Source organism: Mixophyes fleayi, chromosome 8 (genome assembly GCF_038048845.1).
Source record: "Mixophyes fleayi isolate aMixFle1 chromosome 8, aMixFle1.hap1, whole genome shotgun sequence".
Lineage (NCBI taxonomy): Eukaryota > Metazoa > Chordata > Amphibia > Anura > Limnodynastidae > Mixophyes > Mixophyes fleayi.
The window spans coordinates 101556010-101580909 of NC_134409.1; the positions used below are offsets into that span (position 1 = coordinate 101556010).

Sequence of the window (24900 nt, forward strand, 5' to 3'; positions counted from 1 at the left end):
AGTTATACATTTACCATCATCTCCTTATTGAAAAAACAGGATATTTGATGCATATTTGTCAATTTATATATACTACCATATATTTTATATATATATATATATATATATATACTGTACTGCTAGAACCCTCCAGAAGACAAAACTCATACATATTTATACTAAGTTGGCCCAGTTCTGAGGTGAAAAATAGATTAAACTCAAATTGTACGGTGGTTTTACCATGTTATCACACTTTCAACTTTTTCTTTTTAAAACAAAAAGCAAAAAATTAATGATATACAACCTTTGAGGTTTATATTTACTGTATTGTGCAAGTGTACATTTATCCTCACTGATTTCTCCTCTGTTAAAGGTATAATTGGAACTAATGGATGATGCACTCCACGAGTCACAAGAGTGATGTTTGGGTGAAAGTTCTCCTTCATTTTAGACAAGGTAAATGTGTCATTTAAAGTTGCTTTTTAAAGCAAAGGTTTTGAAAGGGCTGTTTATGTTTCCCAGTGGTTATGCTTTTATCTTGTTCTGCAGGGAGCGGGCATACCACGGTGTGAGGGGAGGGAAAGGAGGAGAAGGTTAGCTGAAAGTTATTTACCATCTGAAAACCAGGTTGTTCAAAGCCCTTTATTAAAGAACCGCTGAGTAATGGATCAGAGAGTTTACAGACTAGGCATACGGAACTTCATCTTTCAAAATGTTCAAGATTCTCAAGTGAGGATTCATCATCCATTCAAACACGACTGCAGGAACATTAGTTTAAAACATGTGCTTGAGTGAAAATGTGAGTCCCGGTTAATAATGTTTTATCTAGACATAGAAACGTAAATAGACTGCCAAAGAGACTGGCTTTAGCCACTGAACTCAGTGCACCTTTTGCACTGTGCTAACACCTTCTTCCACACCAACATCCAACCTTAAAGTGACAAGCAATGTTCATTGGAATGCTACTACAAAAGTCTGCTGTGAATCACATTTATGTAAAATGTTATTTGCTTCAAAAAGAGTTACTCCTTTAGTGCCATTCTTTAAAAGTCCATCCTGGCCTGACAGAAGACAACGCTGTCAAATTAGATAAATAAAAATATCTTCTTACATATTTAACAATGTTGTGCAAATTAATCTTGTGTCATAATTAGCAGCCATCATTTGGATTTAGAAACCTAATTATCAGTAGGCTAAACAAAGGTAATATAGAATGACTTGCAATACCCTTTTGCTGCATGCATCATGCTATTACATTTCTTTGTAAGTGAACCTTTACCTACCAACAGTGGGTTGAATCATTTTGTGGACTGAAACAAAACTTGTGAAAATATAGCCAGTTAATTCACTAGTGATTTGTGACATCAGTGAGTTCTTTGTGCATTTAACTAGTTTCTAGTGAATTGAGGGGCTACATTCTCATGAATATTGGCTTCCTTCGCAGTGTGTACACAACAGACACACATTTGTGATGAGCAAGATATATAGATGCATATGTCGTTTTTAGGACCATGTGAATGTTTGTGAGCTTGTACTAATAACTGTTGCATCAATGAAAGTAACTTCTGCACTTGATTTTTGTCCCCGATATTCAATAAATGCCTAAAGGGTAATTGACTAGCTCCGAATATATAGGCAAGTAGCCAGACCTTTTGCCTATTTGAATGCTGTGCACAGATATAATTGCACTTCCACTTTCTATATTTAAAAAGAGATTCCCTGCAAATACACTTTGCATGGTTCCAGGTGGGAAGATTCATGGCTGCAAAAGTACTTTCCACTTTTGGAGCACAACATCAGTTTCAACTTTCACATGAAAATACAGCTCAATGAAGCTTCATTCATATCTTAAATAAGTCTTGAGAGCAAAAATGCATCATGGCAGTCTTTACTTCATAGATCCTGTTTGTACTTTTAATGTGTTTATAAATGTGCTTTCTACTTACTATATGTTGCGCTTGGATGGTGCAAAAGGCATCCTATTGAAAATAGACTCCAACCCCTTCCTATTTTTTTACCCTTTGAAACTCATTTAATTGTGTTGTTTTCATATATGGGTGCACAGTCACTAAGGGCGGGTCTAGATTGTTTTGTGGGGGATATAATATCCTCCACTTTGTCACTTCTATCAGTAGTGGGCTGCCTGCGGCCGCTCACTATGCATTGGTCCGTATCGGCAGAGACAGGCAGGCTGAGCATGTTGCCCATCCGCTCTAATAGTGTATAAAACACAATCAGAGCGGCTTGGCAGGATTTTCTGTCTGCATCTCATTGATCATGGACCTGCACATAGTGTGCGGCCGCAGGCTGCATGCACCTGCTAGGTGTGGCAATTGCCCCAATTGCCCCCCCCCCCCCAGGATATGCCACTGACAGTCACTGCCATCATGACATCCTACACCAGAGGTGCCGATACTCAATTCTCAAGAGCTACCAACAGTTTATGTTTTCAGGATTACTTTAAGCACAAGTAAAATAATCTATTTTTCAGACTCAGTAAATATCCCACCTATTTCGACAGGCAGAAATACTGAAAACATGACCTGTTGGTAGCTCTTGAAGACTGCATTTGAGCACCTCTGCCATAGACCATACATTCTCTAATATAATTAGATGAAAGCGCAAAAAAAGAGGCTAAGCTAGGATGAGCTGCATTTTCATAGCAGATCTGCAGTTTTGCAGCCTTTTAGGACCTAATGCTTCCATGCATATAAACTTGTGTTCTAACAATTGTATTGTAAACACCCAAGTTCCTGCTTGCTGTGGACAAGCCCCTTGAAGGAAGCATCAACACATTGTTTTCCATTTTTTCCACAATGAAATCATACATTTGGGAATATTTGTGTTATGCAGTTCATGAATTCATTTGAAATGATTTAACTGGGCCCTGTAGAAGCATCATGAGGTAGGTGGGAAAAACAAAGATGGAAGAATAGTTCTTAAATGATTTGAGTAGTTAGATTCCTAAATAAATGAAGGGTGTCTGTCATTTTTCCCCTTAAAGAAGGTACTGAAATCTGTTTGTTGTATGTGTGGGACTCACAGGTATAACATCAAAGATTTACCAAAAATAAGGTCATTAACTCTCCTCCACCAAATATTTGTATTGCCACATAAAGAAACCTTTTATAATACAAACTTTCAGGAAGTCCCAAGCAAGAGTAAAAATAAAATATATATAAATAAAATAATATATATATATATTATATACTATGTGTAATAGCCCCAAAGGCTGGTTACAGTACAGCGGTTCTTCTACTTCAGAGCTCTAGAGCTCAGCCGACTTTATCTCTCATCTCTCCGGTTGCATTGCTTGGCCGGCTCACACAGTGAGGTAATGTAGCGTTTCCTGCTGGTCTGTTTGAGAGCATAAGCCCATGTTGCTGAGTTAAGAAATCATCCTCCAGGAAACTGACCTGCCACCCACCCAAAGAAAAACAAAATCTCATCTGTTTCTCCGACTATTATTGCCACAATCCACATTTCCTGAGACTCTACTTGTAGGGATAACTCTCTCCACAGCTGGTAATTTTCTGGCACTGCTACGATTCTGTTGGTTGTCTGAGGGAGTAGAAGTTTGGTAAAAATCCATCACCCATGATGGCATTGAAAGGAAGCCCTGTGGATCAACTGCGTAAAATTGCTTAGCTCCTCTTACCCTTGAAGGAGCAACAGAAAGACTGTTTACGCTGCTGCATTTTTTCATGACACCACCAGGTGGTGCTAAGGAAGATGGGGGTGAAAATAGAGATGTCAGAGATAAACTACTAAGAGTCTCTGAGGGCTCACTTGTTCCTCTCAGGCTTCCTCCAGCCCCTTCTTCATCAGAAGGGTCCATGGAGTCATGAAGAGTACATGCGGGACTAGTGCTGCCACCACTACTATGACTCCGCTGGTGCCGTCGAACGTTCTGAAGTGCAAAACTAGGACGGTTGCTCCTCCTCTGCATCATGGAAAGTGAAGAGATAGGAAGGGTGGTGTGATGTGATATAGGAGCCACACGGAGATCAGGATGGTCTAAGGTGCACTGGGGAGAATCACTTAGATTTAAACTATCCTCAAGCGTGGTCTGTAAGCTGTCCTCAGAGGTTGCACTACCACTTTCCATTGATGAATTGCTTTCTGTTGTCTGTAAATAAAAGCATACAACATGATTTATATATCTTCATGCAGCTATTTTTAAAGGGTAATTTCAAATCAAAGTTAAAAAAACAAGCGCTATTCTGGGCTGATGTACAGAGCCTCTGAAGGTGAATACATTTTAATGATTGATGTGACATGAACAGCAACAAAATACACTAGAGATAATGTGCAGAGAGGTGGAAACATATTTAGGAAGTGCACTGTGCAAAAGAGTAAATGTCATAAGTCCAAGTACAACCTCCTACCCTTTTAGATCCATCCTTTCATTCAAATAAACTTTTCAGTTTTTTCTCCTAAAATCTGATCTGTTTCGCCTTATTGATAGCTTAAACAAATGAAGTGAAGACTGCTATAAGAACGTCTTCACTCAATTTCTCCCCTCTGCAAAATTCTGCTCCTCTGTAAAGGCACCCTGTAGGAAATCTAGGTGCACTTATGCAAATTGAGGTGCTGAGTGGGTCCAACGTTGCATTCGCACTTCGGAGCAGCTGTTTTGATCTTTGTAAATTACTTCTATTGTTTACTTAAACATCAGTAGATTGCCTTTTATCTTGCCCTTGGAAAACCATGCTCTTCCCATATTTACTTCATAACTCATCTGACTACTGAAGGGAAAAGTTCTGATTCAGTGACAATTATTTGTAATAAAGAGTCATCCAAATTCAAAAGCATATACAGCAAAATATGCAATCAATTCACACCTTACATTGTGCACAGATGGTAATTTTATCATCTTACCTGCTTAACAATGTAAGTTCACTTTCCAAGAAAAGTTATTTTCTTTTCTTTTAACATAACCTCACCTGCCTAAGTAGTGAGCAGTTGACATCTGGGGATCGCAATGTGGCCCAAGATTCTGGAGAAGAGAGTTTGGGGAGGCTTCTCTGGAGCGCTGGGTCTTCTGGGTCATTGCCTGTGGTGGAGATAGAAGGATGGAAGAACTCTGCAGGGACTGGCAAAAGGGGAATCAATGTATCCTTAGGCAGAGGGAGAGGAGACACTGGTAGGACAAGATTGGAGACAAAAAGTGTAAAGAAAATGTGATTACTCCTACTGACACCATAAGCTTAATTCATATTCATCAACAACAGTGATGATTAAATAAAAGGTTAACTTTAGAGATCAGTGATGTTGCAGCAAAATTTTACACTACATTACAGCAGAATATTTCCCTTCACCCAGCTATTAAGTTGCAAAGGTGCAATCTTCGAGTTCTGTTTTTGCTGACTATAGCTGTGATAACTATGGGTAATTCATTCTGTGTTGTGTTATGGTTGGGGTAGGTTTGGCAACACATAAGCCTAAGTTCCACCAGAAAAACATGCAACAATTTGTGGCTAAAAGGGGAATATTTGGCGGTGTTCTAAATCCTATTCCAATGACTCCACAGAGCAGAATGAATTAGCCATTGTTATGCCAGTTTATTGATAAACTAGTATAAAGTCAATGAAATACGAATTTACAAATACAGTGTGGCATTGCATTCCACTGAAGCAAAAACAAAACTCAAATACTTTATCACCAGAAATTCCCACCTCTACAAGTCAGCTAGTGCCTCCACAATGAAGGAATTGTGCTGCAACTTCAATCATCTCTGTATAATCAACAAGGTAAATATCCTTTCACATTGTTTGAGTGTGCTATAATGTCTTCTTTCCAAATCTTGATGAGTACTTTCAATTATCACTATGGCTTTATTGCTGTCTTGAATTACTATGAGATGTAATCAGGGACTCTCACAGAACATAGATTGAACACGTGGCTATAACTAAGTTGTTATTATTTGTAACATGTGTGTCTTTATTTATTCTCATTTAAGGAGTCGTTAAACGAGTTGCCAGAAACACAAAATCTGTGTTTATGGCTGCCCCTAAAAGTAGGTATTCCTACTACTACCACCCTTTGATTCAATCAAAACAGATAATAGTAAATATAAAAATAAGGATACAAGTTCTGTTTTTATGATGCTTGTTCACTGTCTTCAAAACTCATGGTTTATAAAGGACATCACTTATCTTATGTATTGTAGGAAGAAATCAGATGTCTGTTCTGTAAATAGACACATCTGCTTACGACAATTGCCAGCCACTAAATAACTATGGCCAGCACCAGAGGCGGAACTAGCAATCTGTGGGCCCCGGCGCAGGGAAGCAGGGAGCAGGGAACCGGTGCCCACAGCTTGCTAGTTTCCCATGCAGTGGGCCCCATTATCTCCATGGGCCCCTGGTGCATCGCACCTGCTGCACCAATGGTAGTTCCGCCACTGGCCAGGACTCATATTACCTACCAGTCAATCACAAGGAGCTTCCCACACTTACCGCTTATGATTGACTGGCTGATACTGGGAGCCACTTAGTGCTGGTTGTTCGTAGTGAGCCATTGGATTTTTTATGGGTATTTTTTTCTGATTTGGAAATCAAATGGGAGTCATGTATTCAACTAAAATGTACTTTAAAGTAGTAGTTTTAGTTATTTCTGCTCTTTTATTATAATGGGAAATGGTCTTAGGGACCCTTTGCCTTATAAGGTGGCAAAGTTTCCACTCCAGGGTGTAAATGTATTTTGCAGGCAAAATTTAACGGCAAGTTTTGCCTTTAAACACATTGCCGTTTTAAATTTTGCCTGGAAAGTCACTGAATATCTGCTTTTTGCAGAAATCGACCCTTAATACATTTATCCCCAGAGGTCATAATCTTGTTAATTACCCCATTCCCCATATGCAAAAGGGGCTGGGAAGAGCCCTAGTAATTTTAAGCATGTTAGACTCTGGCCACGATTGAGGCAGTGCCCCTGAACTCACCAGCCCAGGACTGCTTTGCACTATAACATAGGGACCTCATGCTCATGATGTCCCTCTTATAGTCAGAAGCAGCCCCAGCTATCTAGTACTGGTGCTAGTTAAGGATTTAAGGAGGTTGCAGCGCTACCCATATTTACAAAGTATCTTTTATTAAACAGCATATAGTTCCGGCCCTGTATGCACAGATATACATAGAGATTATGTCATAAGCTGTACATAACTCAGGATGGCACAATGCAGTTTTACTTAAGCACCAACTGCCAAATTAGTATTAAGATATCATTTGTGTTAAATAATTGTAGTTGTGGTACCTTAGCGACCAATGGTTTTTTTTTTTTTTGTTTTTTTTTACTCTCACCACTCTTTCTAATTATTGCACTCCAAAAGGATTTCAATGAGGACACTTATGCAAAATAAAAGAAATGGAGTATTATTATATATAAACATACAAGGGGTATCATAGTATATATTTATACACATTTTGGACTCTTTAGAATAAATAAACACAGCTTGGCTGGGTTACAAGGCATCAGAAGACACACATTAAGCGATACTTGGTACACATTTGTACATTATAAGGTCATACGTCATACAAAGAGGTTGAGAAACCCGGATTTAGAGCTTTTTAGAATACATCTTTTGGCAGTTCAAAATCTCCAAAAAAATAAAAAATGACTTGCAAAGAATTCAATTTATTCTGCAAATAAAGCATTGTGTTGTAATAGTCGTGCTGGTTATTACTTTAGAGAAAAAGCATGAAGGCATATAAGACGTGTTATTGTTTCTTTGGTGAACAAAATGCTAGAACATTACATTTGTAGAGAAACACTGTTATCTAAAGGTCAGTGCCACTCCACAAAGGATTGTGTTCGTTCTACAATTTGCCAGAAATTGAGCAGTCCGTATCAGACAAAGGCTTTAGAAAAAAACACGCGTAGAGCTATTTTCGTGAATGGCCACTCACTGCTCACCTCGATTGCTCTCGTCTTTCAGCCAACTATCCCACGACTCTGCTGGTGTTAATGAGACTTTGTCAATCTCACACAGGTAGCGGTCAGCTGTAGGGGAACCAGGGATGCTAGCAAGGGGGAAAAGATTTTCCCCAAATACTCCAATGCCCAAAGAGTCCGGACTGTCTTCTCCATCCTGTTAATAAAATACAATAGTGAAAACCAGCATTGGTTCATGATGAAAAATCATTTCCAAGACATAACCAGAAGCCACTAATTAATCATTAGCGCAACAAGGTAAGAAAACATTATAAGAAGAGGCAGTATTTTTTATACACTCAAAATCCCATATTGGGATTTCTATTTCTCTTTTTGGATATTAAGCTTGCTTTTATACTTAAAATGCACGTTCAGAACTTGCCCTGAAAAATTGTTTTGATATCAAGTTTGCATGAATGGCAGTCCTACAAAATGAAGACAAGGGGTAAAATGTATTATGCTGCACTTTCTGCAACTCAATGATAGTCGGCAACTTTGCAGGGCAAATTTAAAACAGCAATATCTTTAAGGGCAAGTTTTGCCCTTAAAGACATTGCCATCTTAAATTTAGCTGTGAGAGTCACAGAATGTCAGCGTGTTGCAGAAAGTGCAGCACAATACATTTATCCCAAGGGAAGTTAATTACTGTAGAGAGGCAGTGCATTTTTTGTGTGCAAATGTGTCTCATGTGCACACACAAGTGCGCGTCTCTACTCTGGGCCTGATTCATTAAGGGACGCATACTGAACACAATGGGCCCGATTCATTAAGGGAAGTAACTCGAAAAAAAAGGGTAAGTTTTCTCCTGGACAAAACCATGTTACAATGCAAGCGGTGCAAATTAGTGTATTATTTTGCACATAAAATAAATACTGGCTGTTTTTTCATGTAGCACACAATTAGTTGATAACATTATTCTTACACTGAAATTTAAAGTTGATCTAGGACATGCCCAACTGACCCAACTTTAAATCTGTCCCCACATTTTAAATTTACCTCCCCCTCCAATGTAACATGGTTTTGTTACAAAAAGTATAGTGCAAAGCTACTCATTGTTTTTGCTTTGCTCTCCTTAATGAATCAGACCCAAAGTGCGTTTTTTGTTTTCTTTTTTTGAACACACGTAAATCGGGTATTCAATGCCTGAATTCAACAAGGAGCGGATGTGAAGATACGTGTGATGATGAAAACGGGTGTAGGTCTGCTCTGCTCTACTAGACAGGACACTGCAGGATACGTCCAATACCTATGCGGAATATAAACTCACAAAAAAACGCACAGAAAAAAAATTCAATTATTGCTTCCTGTTAATAATATATGCATTAATGATAAGACACTAAGGGACATATTCAATTGTTGCGGGTTTTCGTGGAGTTAAAACTACTACCGTTATTACGGTAGTAGTTAGCTGGATTTCAGCTCGCGGCTCAGGGAGCTGCAAGCTGAAATCCAGCGAGAAAACTACCATAATAACGGTTTTTCCGCGCACTATTACTGTAATAACGGTAATAGTGCGCGGCGCACGAGATTTTCAGCGTTTCCGCCAACAATTGAATATGCCCCTAAAAAAATAAAAAAGTGTTTTGTTTTTTCCCCATGTAAAACATTTATTAGGATGTTATGAATGTCTGCTGTACATAAAATACATTTTTACAGTTGCTCCTGATTGCAAACACATGTTCTAGCATACACAGCCGGTATCACTAGTAATCAACACTTAGACTAGATCTATAGCTGGAGCAAGAGCTACGGCTGAAAAACAAGTACCTGAGGGCAGGGCCATCTTAACAACATTATGGGCCCCCGGGCAAAGCAGTGCACCGTGGCCCCTAGATATAGGTATAGATATAGATATATAGATGTATACAGATACATATATAGATATATAGAGATAGAGATAGATAGATGTACTTGCTCAGTGACCATTGTAGCTTTTTTTTGCAGGTTTTTTCTTTTGCAGGATTATTTACTCTCATTAAGAGCCGTGCCTATTGGGCCCCCTTGCCCGTGGGGCCCCCGGGCAGCTGCCCATCGTGCCCAATGGAAAAGATGGCCCTGCCTGAGGGATGCCCAGAGCTTGAATTGGACGCTGCTGTGTGCGCTCGAGTTTTACATGCCCTTACTGTATATTGAGTACGTGCATCCGCCCCTTCTCTGCCCTGTTCCCTCCCTGAAATGATACGCTGTAGTAAGTGTCTTTTGTGCTCAAAGATGAATTGCACTTTGCTGCTTTCTGTGGCGTATGAGCTGGTTCTGGGAATGCGCAGAGTAATTGTCCTGATTCTACCTAAAAAATTGCTGTTTACGTCAGGTCATCTGTGTTTTGGTGTGTGCGCAACATTTTTTGAAATTGTAGTCTTTCATTAGAATGTGTATGAGTAAAAGTAAAATAAACATGTCTGTAAAGACTTGCCTTCTATCAACCTGAACTATTCCCTTAATTAAATCAAATGTTTCCTTTTTCCCTGAAATATTGGAGTCTTAGCTGGACCTTCTTTATTTCAAGTTGCACTTTTGTACACAATAACATGGTAATTACAGTGTTTTACATGCGCATATATGTGCTATGCTGTATAAAATGCACCTTGTTTGAAGATAATAGTTGCTGTACTATCACTTTGTTGTGACAAATTGCAAAAATCTGGCCATTTATGCATTTCAAAAGTCTCTGTGAGCACCTACTAAAGCAAAATGCACATTCACCCCCCTTTTTCTCTTTATCTTATCACACAACACAAAATCTAATTTATCTTCTCAAAGTACCAGGCACATTACTACAGCTAACATTACTACATCCCAATGACGGAGTCCTATGTGACAAAATGCACAGGGGCATGGCCTGGTCTTCAAAATCTTCAGAGCATTCCACTACAGGAGAACAGATGAACTTGGAATGTTCCTGCAATCCTGTTCCATTGATGTGAGCCTTATTGTTGCTACATGCTCTGTAGTGATTTTTCTTTTACACTACTGCAGCTAGCCTGCATTTCAGCAAGCAGCCCCATGGGCTGATCATGCGCCGACCAGCTACTCCCATTAAAAAATAAGCAAAAGTTTGCATCTATCACAGTTGCTGCCATCCCTATGAAAATATACACAACAGCACAAAAATAATTGTACGATATCAGGTAATAAATATTGTACTGTACCGGTGCTTTTTCCTCTATGTTCATAGATTACCTTAAACCATACATCTCTACTTTTATTTAGGGATGTGCACCGGCGACTTTTGAGGTCTCGTGTTTTGTGTTTTGGATCCGGATTTTCGTTATTTTTGAGGTTCGGATTTGTCTCGCAAAACACTTGACGAAAGGTCTCGGTTCGGATTTAAGGTATTGGATTCGGATTTTTTTTGAAAAAAACATAAAAAGTTTAAAAATCAAGTTTTTGGGCTTATTTTCACTCCTAGGCTATTATTAACCTCAATAACATTCAATAACAAGCATTTCCACTAATTTACAGTGTATTCTGAACACCTCACAATATAGTTATTAGTCCAAAACGTTGCAAAAAGGTATCTTTCTGGACTGCGTAGAGGAGTGGGTCACCACAATATCTTAAAAACCCTGAACTTTTATGATTCGCACCAATAATTGTACCTGGACTGCGTAGAGGAGTGGGTCACCACAATATATTAAAAACCCTGAACTTTTATGAATCGCACCAATAAATGTACCTGGACTGCGTAGAGGAGTGGGTCACCACAATATATTAAAAACCCAGAACTTTTATGAATCGCACCAATAAATGTACCTGGACTGCGTAGAGGAGTGGGTCACCACAATATCTTAAAAACTCTGAACTTTTATGAATCGCACCAATAAATGTACCTGGACTGCGTAGAGGAGTGGGCACTGGGCACCACAATAAAATATATAAAAAACCTTCAACAGGTCTGCATTACACTACACATACGGCTGCTCCTCCATCCTCTCCATCATATACATGTTGGAGTTTTAGCGTGTGACAACCTCTTGTTTTTGATAATGTCAGTGCATTTTGAATATTTTTCAATTTGCCCCACACCACTGAATGTACTTTATCTATGATACGCATCTATCTATCTTGACTGCGTAGTGTGGTGGCCCCGGTACACAATTTGGTACCGAGGCCACAATATAATTAAAAAACCCTCCACGTGTCAGAATTCCACCAAACAAGTATCTGGACTGCGTAGTGGGGTGGCCCCGGTACCCAACTTGATACCGGGGCCACAATAAAATAAATACACCCTCCACGTGTCAGAATTCCACCAAACAAGTATCTGGACTGCGTAGTGGGGTGGCCCCGGTACCCAACTTGATACCGGGGCCACAATACCTCCTCCAAACATGCTACAGACAATTCGTCATTGAGATCCCATTAAGTATGTTAAAGACAGACAGGGTCCAAGTGTTATTAGTTGACTTTGTAAAGAAAAAAACTGTCCCTGTTGCACATAGTCGTGCAATGAAGACTTACTTTTTCATTTAAAGGCACGATCTTTCAAGTGTAGTGTTTGTAAGTCTAAGTCATATTATACTTTTGGTAAAATTGGTTTTTTTTGTTCCTCTTTATGTTAATTAATTAGTAATAGAATTAAAGTAGGAAATAGAATTAAATAGAATTAAAGTAGGAAATAGAGTGGTATAGAGTTGTAGTGTGGTATAGATAGAGTGGTCCACCCAATATAATAATAAAACCCTCAACTGGTCTGAATTCCACCAAACAAGTATCTTGACTGCGTAGTGTGGTGGCCCCGGTACACAATTTGGTACCGAGGCCACAATATAATTAAAAAACCCTCCACGTGTCGGAATTCCACCAAACAAGTATCTGGACTGCATAGTGGGGTGGCCCCGGTACCCAATTTGATACCGGGGCCACAATACCTCCTCAAAACATGCTCCAGACAATTCGTCATTGACAGACCCCAGACAGACAGGGTCGTAGTGTTATTGTTTGACTTTGTAAACCCAAAAAAATGTCCCTGTTGCACTTGCACATAGTCGTGCAATGAAGACTGACTTTTTCATTTAAAGGCACGATCTTTAAAGTGTCAGAAAGAGAGAGAAGACACAGGAGAGGAGAGTTGTAGCTGGGGACCTGGGGTGGAAGCTCCCAGGCTCCCCCAGCATTGCCTGGAAGTCTGAGCGTGGTGACTGAGCCAGGGCAAGGAATGTGTGCCCTGGATGAGGGGGAGAACTCCATGCCACTATAGTGAACCCAAGAGAGAGGGGGACACTGCACATGGAAGAGGCCCTGGAGTGAGGGCTGCTACAAGAGGCATGGTAGCTGTAGTGTCAGATCCTGAGGCTGAGAGTACACAGAGTGACGTGTCAGAGCACAGGAGACATTATCCCCGCAGAGGAGGGATGAGCTGCAGTTGAGAGGTCTGTTGTTGAAATAGGACATGCACACTTTAACAAACCAATCATTTCAGCGACAGGGCCTACCAAACAACTTTGACTGAAATGATTGGTTTGTTTGGGCCCCCACACCAAAAAAGCTATTCATCTCTCCCTGTACAGACTAAACAGGCTCTACTGAGGCAAGATGTCGTCCTCATCCTCAACCTCTGATTCCTCTCCCCCTACAGTGTGTACTTCCTCCTCATCACACATTATCAATTCGTCCCCGCTGGACTCCACAACCACAGGTCCCTCTGTAGTATCTGGAGGGCAGTGCTGTACTTCATTGAGGAATTGATTATTCATTTTTATAAACATCATTTTTTCAACGTTGTGAGGAAGCAACCTCCTTCGCCGCTCACTGACCAGGTTCCCCGCTGCACTAAAAACTCTTTCCGAGTACACACTGGAGGGGGGACAACTCAGGTAAAATAGAGCCAGTTTGTAAAGGGGCTTCCAAACTGCCTTTTTTTCCTGCCAGTAACAATATGGACTGTCTGACATGTCTACTTGGATGGTGTCAGCAAAGTAATCATCCACAATTTTTTCTATTGTGACAGCATCCAATGCAGCGAGAGTAGACATGTCTGCAATGGTTGGCAGGTCCTTCAGTCCGGACCAGATGTTATCAGCATCCCCGCCAGTGCCTCTTTTGGGAAAACTGAGCTTTTTCCTCGCAGCCATAGATGTGGAAGAAAATGAGGGTGGAGCTGTTGGCATGTCACGGTCCTCTTCAGAGGACAATCTCCTGACCAGCAGGTCTTTGCACCGCTGTAGATTTGTGTCCGCCGGAAACAGAGACACAACATACGCTTTAAACCGAGGATCGAGCACGGTGGCCAGAATGTATTCCTCTGACTTTAAAAGAGTGACCACCCTCGGATCCTGGCAAAGCGTACGAAGGGCTACATCCACAAGAGCTACATGCTTGCTGTAATCGCAATGGCTTACCAGCTCCTCCCTCACTTTCTCCAGCTGCTTCTGCAACAGCCTGATCAGGGGAATGACCTGACTCAAGCTGGCAGTGTCGGAACTGACTTCTCGTGTGGCAAGTTCAAATGGCTGCAGAACCTTGCACAACACGGAAATCAGTCTCCACTGCGCTTGACTCAGGCGCATCCCCACTCCTTTGCCTATGTCGTAGGTGGCTGTGTAGGCCTGAATGGCCTTTTGCTGCTCCTCCATCCTCTGCAGCATATAGAGGGTGGAGTTCCAGCGCGTCACAACCTCTTGTTTGAGGTGATGGCAGGGCAGGTTCAAGCTTTTTTGATGTGCCTCTAGTCTGCGGTAGGCACTGGCTGAATGCCGAAAGTGTCCAGCAATTTTGCGCGCCACCGCAAGCATCTCCTGCACACCCCTGTCACTCTTCAGGTAATGCTGCACCACCAAATTAATGGTGTGGGCAAAACATGGGACGTGCTGGAAATTGCCCATATTTAATGCCCGCACAATGTTACTGGCATTGTCTGACACCACAAATCCCCATGAGAGTCTAAGTGGGGTAAGCCACTGGGAGATAATTTCCCTCATTTTCTCTAATATGTTGGCAGCGTTGTGCCTCTTATTAAAGCCTGTAACGCACAATGTTGCCTGCCTTTGCATGAGCAGCCATTTTGTAGATGCTGCTACTGATGCAGCTGTTGCTGTTGCTGCGGAAGGGGATGCATCTACCCAGTGGGCTGTCACAGTCATATAGTCCTTCGTTTGCCCAGAACCACTTGTCCACATGTCCGTGGTTAAGTGGACAGTGGGTACAACCGCATTTTTAAGAGCACTGAGGACACTTGATCGTACTTCTCTGTACATTTTTGGTATCGCCTGCCTAGTGAAGTGGAATCTCGAGGGGATTTGGTACCGGGGACACAATACCTCCATCAACCCTCTAAATCCCACTCCACTGATGGCGGACACCGGGCGCACGTCTAACACCAACATTGCAGTTACAGCCGCAGTTATACGCTTTGCAATAGGGTGACTACTATCGTATTTGGTGGTCATGGCAAACGACTGTTGGACGGTCAATTGTTTGGTGAAAGACTTAGCGGTCTTACGACTTCCCCTCTGGGAAGATGACCGACTAACAGCAGCAACAGCAGCAGTGGCAGTAGTAGGCGTACCGCTGCAGGATTCCTCGGATGAATCCCGTATTGAGGAGGACTCAGTCTGGCTGCTGACTTGGGCTGCAGGACTGAATCTGATGGAGATTGTGGAGGAAGTTGACGAGGAGGGTGTTGCTGGTGTGTATCCAACTGGACCACGGGATTTAGGTGTCCCTGTACCGATGAGGGTCCTAGCCCCAGTTCCTGAACTAACCACTGAACTATGAAGGTTATTCAGGTGACGTATAAGGGAGGATGTTCCTAGGTGGGCAAGATCCTTACCCCTGCTTATTTGAGCTTTACATAAGCTACATATGGCCATACATTGGTTGTCTGGATTTGGATAAAAATAACTCCAGACCGAAGAGGTGCATTTTTTGGTCTTCTGACCAGGCATGACGATGGGCTTTTTCATCCCATGGACATCAGCTGTTTCCCCCCCTGGTGCCTCATTTACAATAACCACATCACCATCCTCATCATCAAGTTCCTCCACAGCGCCAGCTACATCATCAATAGCCTCCTCCCGAGCCACCTCTTCCCGTACAGTGATGGGAAGGTCAGGCTTGACAACCACCAACACCCTTGGACTCGCCTTGGGGATTTGTGATAATTTCTCTTTAGAAGGCAGAGTTGTTTGCTGTTTTGTTGCTGACAGCATAACTCTCTTCAATTTTTTGTAGGGGGGGGAGGAGGAGGAGGGCTAAGATCCGTGGGTGAAGCTGAACCACTAGTCATGAACACGGGCCAGGGCCTAAGCCGTTCCTTGCCACTCCGTGTCGTAAATGGCATATTGGCAACTTTACGTTTCTCCTCAGATGATTTTAAGTTTCTCTTTTTGCTACTTTTTCTTAACTTGGGCTTTTTGGATTTTACATGCCCGGTACTACGAGATTGGGCATCGGGCTTGGAAGACGACGTTGATGGCATTTCATCGTCTATGTCATGACTAGTGGCAGCGGCTTCAGCATTAGGAGGAAGTGGGTCTTGATCTTTCCCTACTTTATCCTCCAAATTTTTGGTCTCCATTATATGTAGCACAAGATACTGCAGAATGTGTGAACTTGGTAATATTGCAGTACCAATGGACTTATAATGCTGGATTGGTTTTGCAAATTTGGTTATAATTATTATATATTTTTTTTTTTTTTTAATTTTTTATTTTTTTTTACTTTTTTTTTATTTTTTACAAACTTGGGAATAATGGGGAAATAACTATGCCCTTAGAAGCACAGAGCACAGGACACAGCACCACTGGACTGAACAGGACACGGCACAGGACCCAGCAGCACTACGGAACTCAGCAGGACAGAGCACAGGACACAGCACCACTGGACTGATACTGCAGAATGTGTAAACTTTGTAATATTGCAGTACCACTGGACTTTTACTGCTGAATGTGTGAACTTGGTAATATTGCAGTACCAATGGGCTTATACTGCAGGATTGGTTGTGAAAATTTTGTGGTAATTAAAAAATATTAAAGTAGTTTTTGGTATTTTATAAAAAAAACTTTTTTTTATTTTTTTAAACACAGGGGAATATTGGGGAAATAACTATGCCCTTAGAAGCACAGAGCACAGGACACAGCACCACTGGACTGAACAGGACACAGCACAGGACCCAGCAGCACCACTGACCTCAGAAGGACAGAGCACAGCACACAGCACCACTGGACTGATACTGCAGAACACAGCACAGCACAGCACAGCACAGCACAGCACAGCACAGCACTAAACAGCACAGCACAGCACAGCACAGCACAGCACAGCACAGCACTAAACAGCACAGCACAGCACTAAACAGCACAGAACTAAACAGCACAGAACTAAACAGCACAGAGGACCACCTAACACACCCTCCCTCTACCCTGATCAATGCCCGAGTGAAGATGGCGGCGACTAGCGGGGAATTTATAGGATCCGAGTATCGCGAGATCCGACAACGGGATTATGAGTCAGAGCCTCAGTTTCACTTTTGAATTTGGCGCCAATACCCAGATCTGTCTCGGATCCGACTCGGATCCGCAACGTTCGGGTGGGCTCGGATTTCAGAAATCCGAGCGCGCTCATCCCTACTTTTATTACATCGCTTACGGGAAATGGGAGGTTCAAAGTCGGGAAAGAGGAGATGATGGGACTCGATGATGCAATGCCAATGATCAAGTGGTGGTGCAAGGGACGTGATGACACAATTCTCTTCATCACGACCCTGCCAATCTGTGTTTACGGAGGTGGGCAGGACTTGATGATGCGACTAGTGTCGTGTCACTGCCCACCTTGCGTCCGGTAAGCACTCTGCCAGAGAATTGCCTACTCTCTCAGGAATTGGAGTGGTCTCCCCTTTGCTTTAAAGTGTTATTTTCCTATAGAAGACATCAGTTTGTAATGCCAATATTATATGGAAATCTCTCCGTAGCCTAGTAACAAGCAGAGATTAAATTATTTTTCCCGAAAATTAAATAACCAATAAAACAAAACCATAAATATCACCTATTGAACAGTAGTCAAATTATTAGGAAAAATGTTGATAACTGACATGTATAATCGATAATAAAATAATAATATATTAATACAGTATATTGCTTTTCATGGGGAAAAGATCTACAAAACCTGCATAGGGCCAACGGTGGTGGCAATTATGTCGGCTGCATTCTCGTACAAAAAAATGGTGATGTCACTAGGTATGACAATGCTATATTATGCTTCACTATGCTGGATTGGTACGTTTATCATTCAAATGAGCTAAGTTGTAATGGTGCAATATAATTGACATTTCTGTGCTTTATGAATATTTGCACTGCTTGTGCAGAGTAAAATTTATGTTAGTATTGTTTTTTATAACATTAACATTGTTTTTTTCCATGGAAAAGCTGTTGCTCTCGAATTGAGCTTCGTAAACATCAGAAATTCATCAACTCAAGTAGAAAGAAACACATAGATTATACGTTAAAATATGGATCCCTTTTTTACCCCGCTGAACTGATGAAAGAACAAGATTGAAATAAGTAGTGTAACCATCATCAAATGGTTTTGTTCTATAATTGAGGTGCAAAGGCAAGTGGGAGGTCAGCAATGTTCTTGTATAATTCTTTCCTGCTCGACTAAGTACTGAAGTGCTGCAGCCAATCACGTTGGCATAGAAAAAGGCAGGCATTGTTTTTCATATAATGCGCATTAAAGTGCAATATGCCTTGAAAAGTTGTTGCCAACTTTTTGGCACTGCCAAACTCTTGATAAAGATAAAAACCCAAACATTTTGGTGGTAATGTACAGCATCAGTTTTTCAAATTTGTAACAATATCGATAGACATAGAGCTTGAAGTCATGCCTTGTTTGAAAGATGGATAGATGGATGGACAACTGACAAATCCCCGAACAAGGTGGATGGTTTTTGGACATGTTGGTAGTCGAAATGTATTTGTGTTTAGAGTGGGGCTTAACTCTTCATCAGGAGATGTAGAAATTCACTTGCGCACCCTATGAGTTCTTGCTTTGAATGGCAGCTGAGGGAGAGTTGGCTTGGGGAGGCTGGTTGGTGGTCTGAGGCATAGGGGCAGTGAATATGCCATGGGTAGTCATTGGTTATGACATTGGTGTCCTCTGAGGTAATTCTGTACAGTTGGCAGCTCAAGCATTCTTTAGTGGAAAGTAGAAATAAACCCTACAAAATGTCTTTGATATGCTGCAAAGGAGGGTGATCTGTACCTCCAATCTCCAAAGGAAATGTTGCAAGCATTCCTATATCTTTTGGACAGTGTTCAGGTCAAAAAGTTGAGATTACAGTCATTGGAACTGCTTTTAATTTGACTGGCCTGCCCTTATGTAGGAATCCAACCCACACTATGCATTTGTGCAGTGCAAACCTGTTAGTTAGATAAGCAATTCCCCCCAATATTACAGCTTGTGACGCATTTTAAAATAAGTGATTTTTTTTTCGTTTCATTGAACACTCCGTCAGTTCAATAGTTCATGCAACTTTACTATTTGTTTCTACATACTGCAAACCCCTTTCTACCTTTCAATGAGCAACAGGGGATTTATCATACTGGAAAATGAATCTAAAACTTTGTTCCAGATTGACTGGAACAAAGTTATCAGTTAAAATTATTATTCCTTACTGGTGCTATGACGCTCTGATGTTTCCCTCTGTGGAGGGGTAAGGCCTCAGCTTGCCTTTTCATCATCCATGGAAATGCCTTGTGTGTGTCTCTGTGATCTACATCTAACCTATGAACACTTAGTTATTAATTATTAAGAGTATTCTTTCATACAGTGCATTGGTGGGATATTATGAAGGAACAGCACTGATACCTAGACGTACAATGTGCTGCCGTCCCCAAATACCTTAGTGCAGAGGTGCTCACTCCCAGTCCTCAAGAGTCATGTTTTCAGGATTTCTGTCTGTAGAAATAGGTGGGATAATTACTGACCCAGAAAAATAGATTAACTTACCTGTGCACAATTAAAAAACCCCGAAAACATGAACTGTTAGCTTTTGAGGAATGAGTTTGGGCACCTCTACCTTAGGCCCTCACTTGGCACTGATTGCAATTACTTTTCAGGAGTAGTAATGCCGTTACATATCCTTATTCCACCTTAATTATTTTAGTTTGTTGTTATGTGTCTGAACTTTTGTTTTTGTGCACTTAAATTGTCAATTATAAACTGTAATCATATTGTTGAACAATTATATTCAGATGTTAATATTCAAAGGTGAGCATTTATTTTTGATTGATTTTAATTTTTAATATTGATATTTATTGTCATTTCAGTTGCTATGGATGGTTTGTTTTAGTTATGCAGAAGTAACATTGTTTTTTTGTAATTTTCACTTAAAGAATTGGGTGACTTATGTTTGGCAACATATTGCTTTCCATACATCCCAACTGTCCCTGAGTAAGGCAGGTATGTGGGAGGGTGGGTGGTTTGGGGCATAAATACAGGAAATGTGTGTGGAAGTATATATGAACAAGAGGAGGTAGGATTGGGTGCGTTGTGTTACCAGGAGATGTAAAGAGGCACACATGTCAAACATACACTATGCAACAAGCATGCACAAGTCAGGTGTGTAGTATGACCAGGGGATGGCTGGCACATTTTAGCCCGGGACCTTCGGATCCCTCCCAAGGAGGCTTTGTGCTTCACCCCATCACAAAATCTACACAGGCCATTATAACCTGCAATTAATTACTATAAACTACTCGCCGGGACAGTCACGTCTGAGGATCTGTCTGTACCTGGGCTGGCTCATGTCTTTGGAGCAGAACTGGTGATTATGTGCAAAAAGGTCGGTGGCTTGATTAGGTTACTTTGCATGGAAGATAAAGGACTGGTACAGATGGTGGTTGCTGTGAGTTTAGGAAGCTAGAGAATATAAGTGGCACTCGAGACTGGCAAGTAGTGAAGAAGAGCAAGACAGTCGTCAGCTTTAGCAAAGGAGACCAGACTGGAACCGGACTGCTGGAACGGACTGCTGGAACAGACTGGAACTGGAGTGCAGACTGCATTGTCTGAGCAGGAATAACTGGGAATACTGCAGTCTGCTTGGAACCAGGTTGGTGTCTGAAGCATCAATGTTGCACTGGCAACAGGCAAGGGATCTAGGAAGTCATTTTTTACTAACTGCTATCACCTGATTGGAAGCTGTAGTCAGCTGAGCTGAAGCAGTACTCGGACTAGCTGAGGGAGAGCAGGTGACTGATCCCAAGATGGCAGCACCCGTGTACTGGTCTTGGAGGGATCTCTGGAGTGGGAAGAGATGGCAACATCTTGCAGAGAGATCTGAGACCAGCAGAGCTTGCAGACCGAGGGACAGCTTAGAAAGACAGCAAAGGGGTAAGTAACAGGACCTGAGAGCCTGGTGCGTGACAGAGACAGGCTTGTATCGGAACTGCTGTCTTGGCTGAATAATGTTAATAAACAGGAATGTTATATAGTTTATTATTAATGCGATAATAAATGATAACCAACATGAAGAAAATACGATGGGTCATAAATAGACCTCCGAATCTATTATAAAAGTGTTAACTGTAAAATACTTAAACATGTTTAATGATCTTCTTTCCATATTGATTTATGTTTGGCACCAAAGTCTTTCTGCATCAGTTTGACATTAGCCTCACATCACTTCACTGCTGTGTGCTGTTGGTGGACTCTGCTCTTTCCACTATCTAACTCACAGTCTGTGGCTTTCTGCTGCCTCCATTCCTCTCCTCACACCATGTCACTGACCCCGTCACAGGCAGCCCTGTTCACACTCAATCACTGATGTGACAGGTCACCCTTCCCACACTATCACAACTCTTCTCTTGCTGTGATAATCTGATGCCTACAGGTTAATCTACCTCTCCAACTTCAAAACTGGAAACACCTAATCAAGCAGAAATGAATAATGATAAGAAGCTAAAATATAGATAAACACATGTAAAAAGGCAATGTTATTATAAAACAGCTTGGTGTGTGATCAGGTCCCAGTTGGCAAACACTGTGACTTGATATGTGACTGCATGTTGATATGAATAAGCTGTATTTTCATAGTTGAGGCTTAAACTCAAAGAACTACCTCCCATTCTGGGGACTGGACAAATATCTAGTTCACTGGGACAGACATCGGGGAATCTTCTTTAGGAAAATAAGGACAGCAGTGTAAGCAGTTTATGGTTTAGACTTTAAGCAGTTTAAGCTTTAGTGAATACAGGGAACATTGTAAGCCGCATGCATGGTTAATCTTTTCACTGCCAGAGGGGAAGAGAATAAAACACATCCCCTCACCAGTGCTAGAGCTAATAAATATACAGTATATGTATTCATATAACTGAGTGGTGACCATACTAATTAGATCCTGATTTTATTCAATTAGGCTATGTTCATTAAACCTATAGCTTAAGTAAAATATATGTATAAAACTACGACACTGTGGCAGAGAATGAAGCAGCTAAAACTATGATCACAAAAAAATGGAAATGAATGTAAGAAATAAATGTACCCTATTTGGGAATTAAAATGATCATTTTATCTTAAAGCTGGTAGACATTCAAAAGGAAAATACTGTTGACCTAGGCCTGAGCTTGTAAGGCCTTTCCACAACACCAGGAGGTAAATTTTATCAAGCTGCGGGTTTGAAAAAGTGGTGGTGTTGCCTATCAGATTCTAGTTATCATTTATTTAGTACAATCTACAAAATAACAGCTAGAATCTCATTGGTTGCTATAGGCAACATATCCACTTTTTTCAAACCCGCAGGGTTCAAGACCTCCAGGTCATCATGTCACAATACCCTAAAGGCTAGGAACTACTGCTCTATTGCCAACAGCATGTGTTAAGGTGCATTTTACTAGGGACGGTGCACCATGATATTCAATCTTCATTGTCTGCTCTATCATTATGCGTCCAGTTTATTAACCAGTCAGATCATCAGAATGTTCACACTATAGCCACCCAGGTTACTGGAATGTTCAGAGCAGCTGAGACTATTTTGGGAGAAGGTTGTGCTTATCTTGTGGGAGACAGTGACAAGTCTACTCATGTGATTATGTTAGTTAAGGGAGAGCTGCATGTGACCAGGGCCGCCGAGAGGAATATTGGGCCCGCTACAGCAACTACTTTGGGGTCCTGCCATAGCCACTGAGTGGGGCATGTACAAACCAGTCTAGTGGCTCCTCCCACTATACAGGCAGGACAGGGCCCCAAGGCAGGCCCCTGTGCTTTGTACTCCCCCCCTCTCAGAACCCCTGCATGCAAAAGGAGCTGTGTTAGGATATAATGGAGTGGGTGGAGGACAGTGGCAAACAGCAGACTGGGAGGTAGATAGGGGAAAGTGCAGAATTCCTTAGCAGCACAGTGGCGTTAGGCTCCTCTCACAGTGTAGCTGCATGTGTGTAGTGTCAGACACATCTCTATATATGAAATCAAAGTTCATAAATCCAACTTGTTTCTTCTAGTTAAGTGGATTATTTACGTTAGAGAGGCAATTCAAGGTGAAAAGCTTTTATTTTTGCTAGCTTTGGCTTAGGTACAAAGGATTACTATGAATGATAGGCAGATCAGGGCATTCCACAAGCATTTCATAATCATATTAAATGCCGCATAAAGGCAATATGGTCTGTGCATATTGAAATGAGCTAAAATGGTTAGAATTTGGCTCTGTGCAACACTGCATGTTTTTAATGATGGCTGGGAAATGTCATGACCATTATTATCAATATTGTGCCATCTGCAACTTCTAGGACCACAATATGTGTCTGAATGTTGATAGGATGTCATTATCCCTTTAATTAAATACATCAGTGACTTGCACACAAGCTGAATGTTGGAGAAATCCGTAAATTATCAGTTTAATGAAGGAGAAATTACTTATGGAAAAGTAACAGTGTTTCGCATTTTTGGCAACTTGTGCACAGGAAAAAATCAGAGCCAAGGGTATAATGAATGTGTGCATATATCTGTGCAAATAACAGTCAATTTTATGGAGAGTACATTGAAGAAGAGAATTGTATGTTAGGTGCAACTATAGCAGCAAAGCAACAACTGGGAACTACACCGCTCTGTCACACGTGACCCCCTGCTGTGTTTAAAATACATGTTATTTAAAGAATTAAGATTATTAATTATAGCTAGAGATGGTCACTGACCCCTGTGTTTTGGTTTTGTATTCGGTTTTGGATCTGGATTACCGTCGTGTTTTGGTTTTGGTTTTGCAAAACCGCCATTGCGTGTTTTGGTTTTGTTTGGTTTTATTTTGCTATTTTGTTGGAAAATCAATGTTTTTGGGGCTAAAATAACCAAATTTAGTGCTCTACCTGTTTCTTGGATAAGTAATCTTATTGTAAAGCTAATAAATGATCAAAAAAACTGTTTAATTCCTGGTAGGTAGGCCTTCATTAATTCTACACACAAAACAGATTGTCTTCCTCTCCATCTATGCATATTGGCAATGCAGCCATCGTCTTTGGATGTATATTACACCCTACACTTATAGATAAATATGTAAAGAAATGGAAAAAGGCAGTTTGCTTTCTGTCTCTATAGGCCCCCTCTCCACTTGTTGAAAATACAAAAAAAATTCAGCCGTTATAGACTGTACAGTATTAAGAGAAATGGACAAAGCCAGTTTGGGACACTCTGTCTATGACACCCTACCCTTAAGGATAAATTGCCCAAACAGCAGCCTTTCAAGACGGTACGTGATATGAAAATGCCCCAAGTCCCTTTCCTCTTTGGGGGTAGATTGCACCCTAGACTTAAATAGAAAGTTTTAAAAAGATGTTATCGTCATCATCTGGATCTTCATCCTCACCCTCATCAGTGTGTACGTCATCATCACAGACTATCAATTCATCGCCGCTTGAATCCGCCATTAGAGAACAGTCAGTGCATGGATGTCTTTGATGGTGAAGGCCTTCCTCGTGAAAGATGTAGTTCATTTTTATAAACATCATTTTCTCCACATTTTTTGGAAGTAACCTTCGACGGCGATCACTGACTAAGTTCCCGGTTGTA

The 24900-nt window shown here is 41.1% G+C and overlaps 1 protein-coding gene across 1 annotated transcript in view; it reads right to left on the minus strand.

Annotated features, from left to right (window-relative positions):
- Window positions 1–607: 607 nt before the first annotated feature.
- Window positions 608–24900, minus strand: part of CACNA1I (calcium voltage-gated channel subunit alpha1 I) — a 565240-nt gene continuing 540947 nt past the window's right edge. Inside the window, exons 35-37 of the mRNA XM_075183011.1 lie at window positions 7894–8068; window positions 4926–5122; window positions 608–4108 (exon numbers count right to left, since the gene is read on the minus strand). Coding sequence (XP_075039112.1) covers window positions 3425–4108; window positions 4926–5122; window positions 7894–8068 — 1056 coding nt within the window. The 3' untranslated portion in view covers window positions 608–3424. The remainder of the gene's footprint in view (window positions 4109–4925; window positions 5123–7893; window positions 8069–24900) is intronic.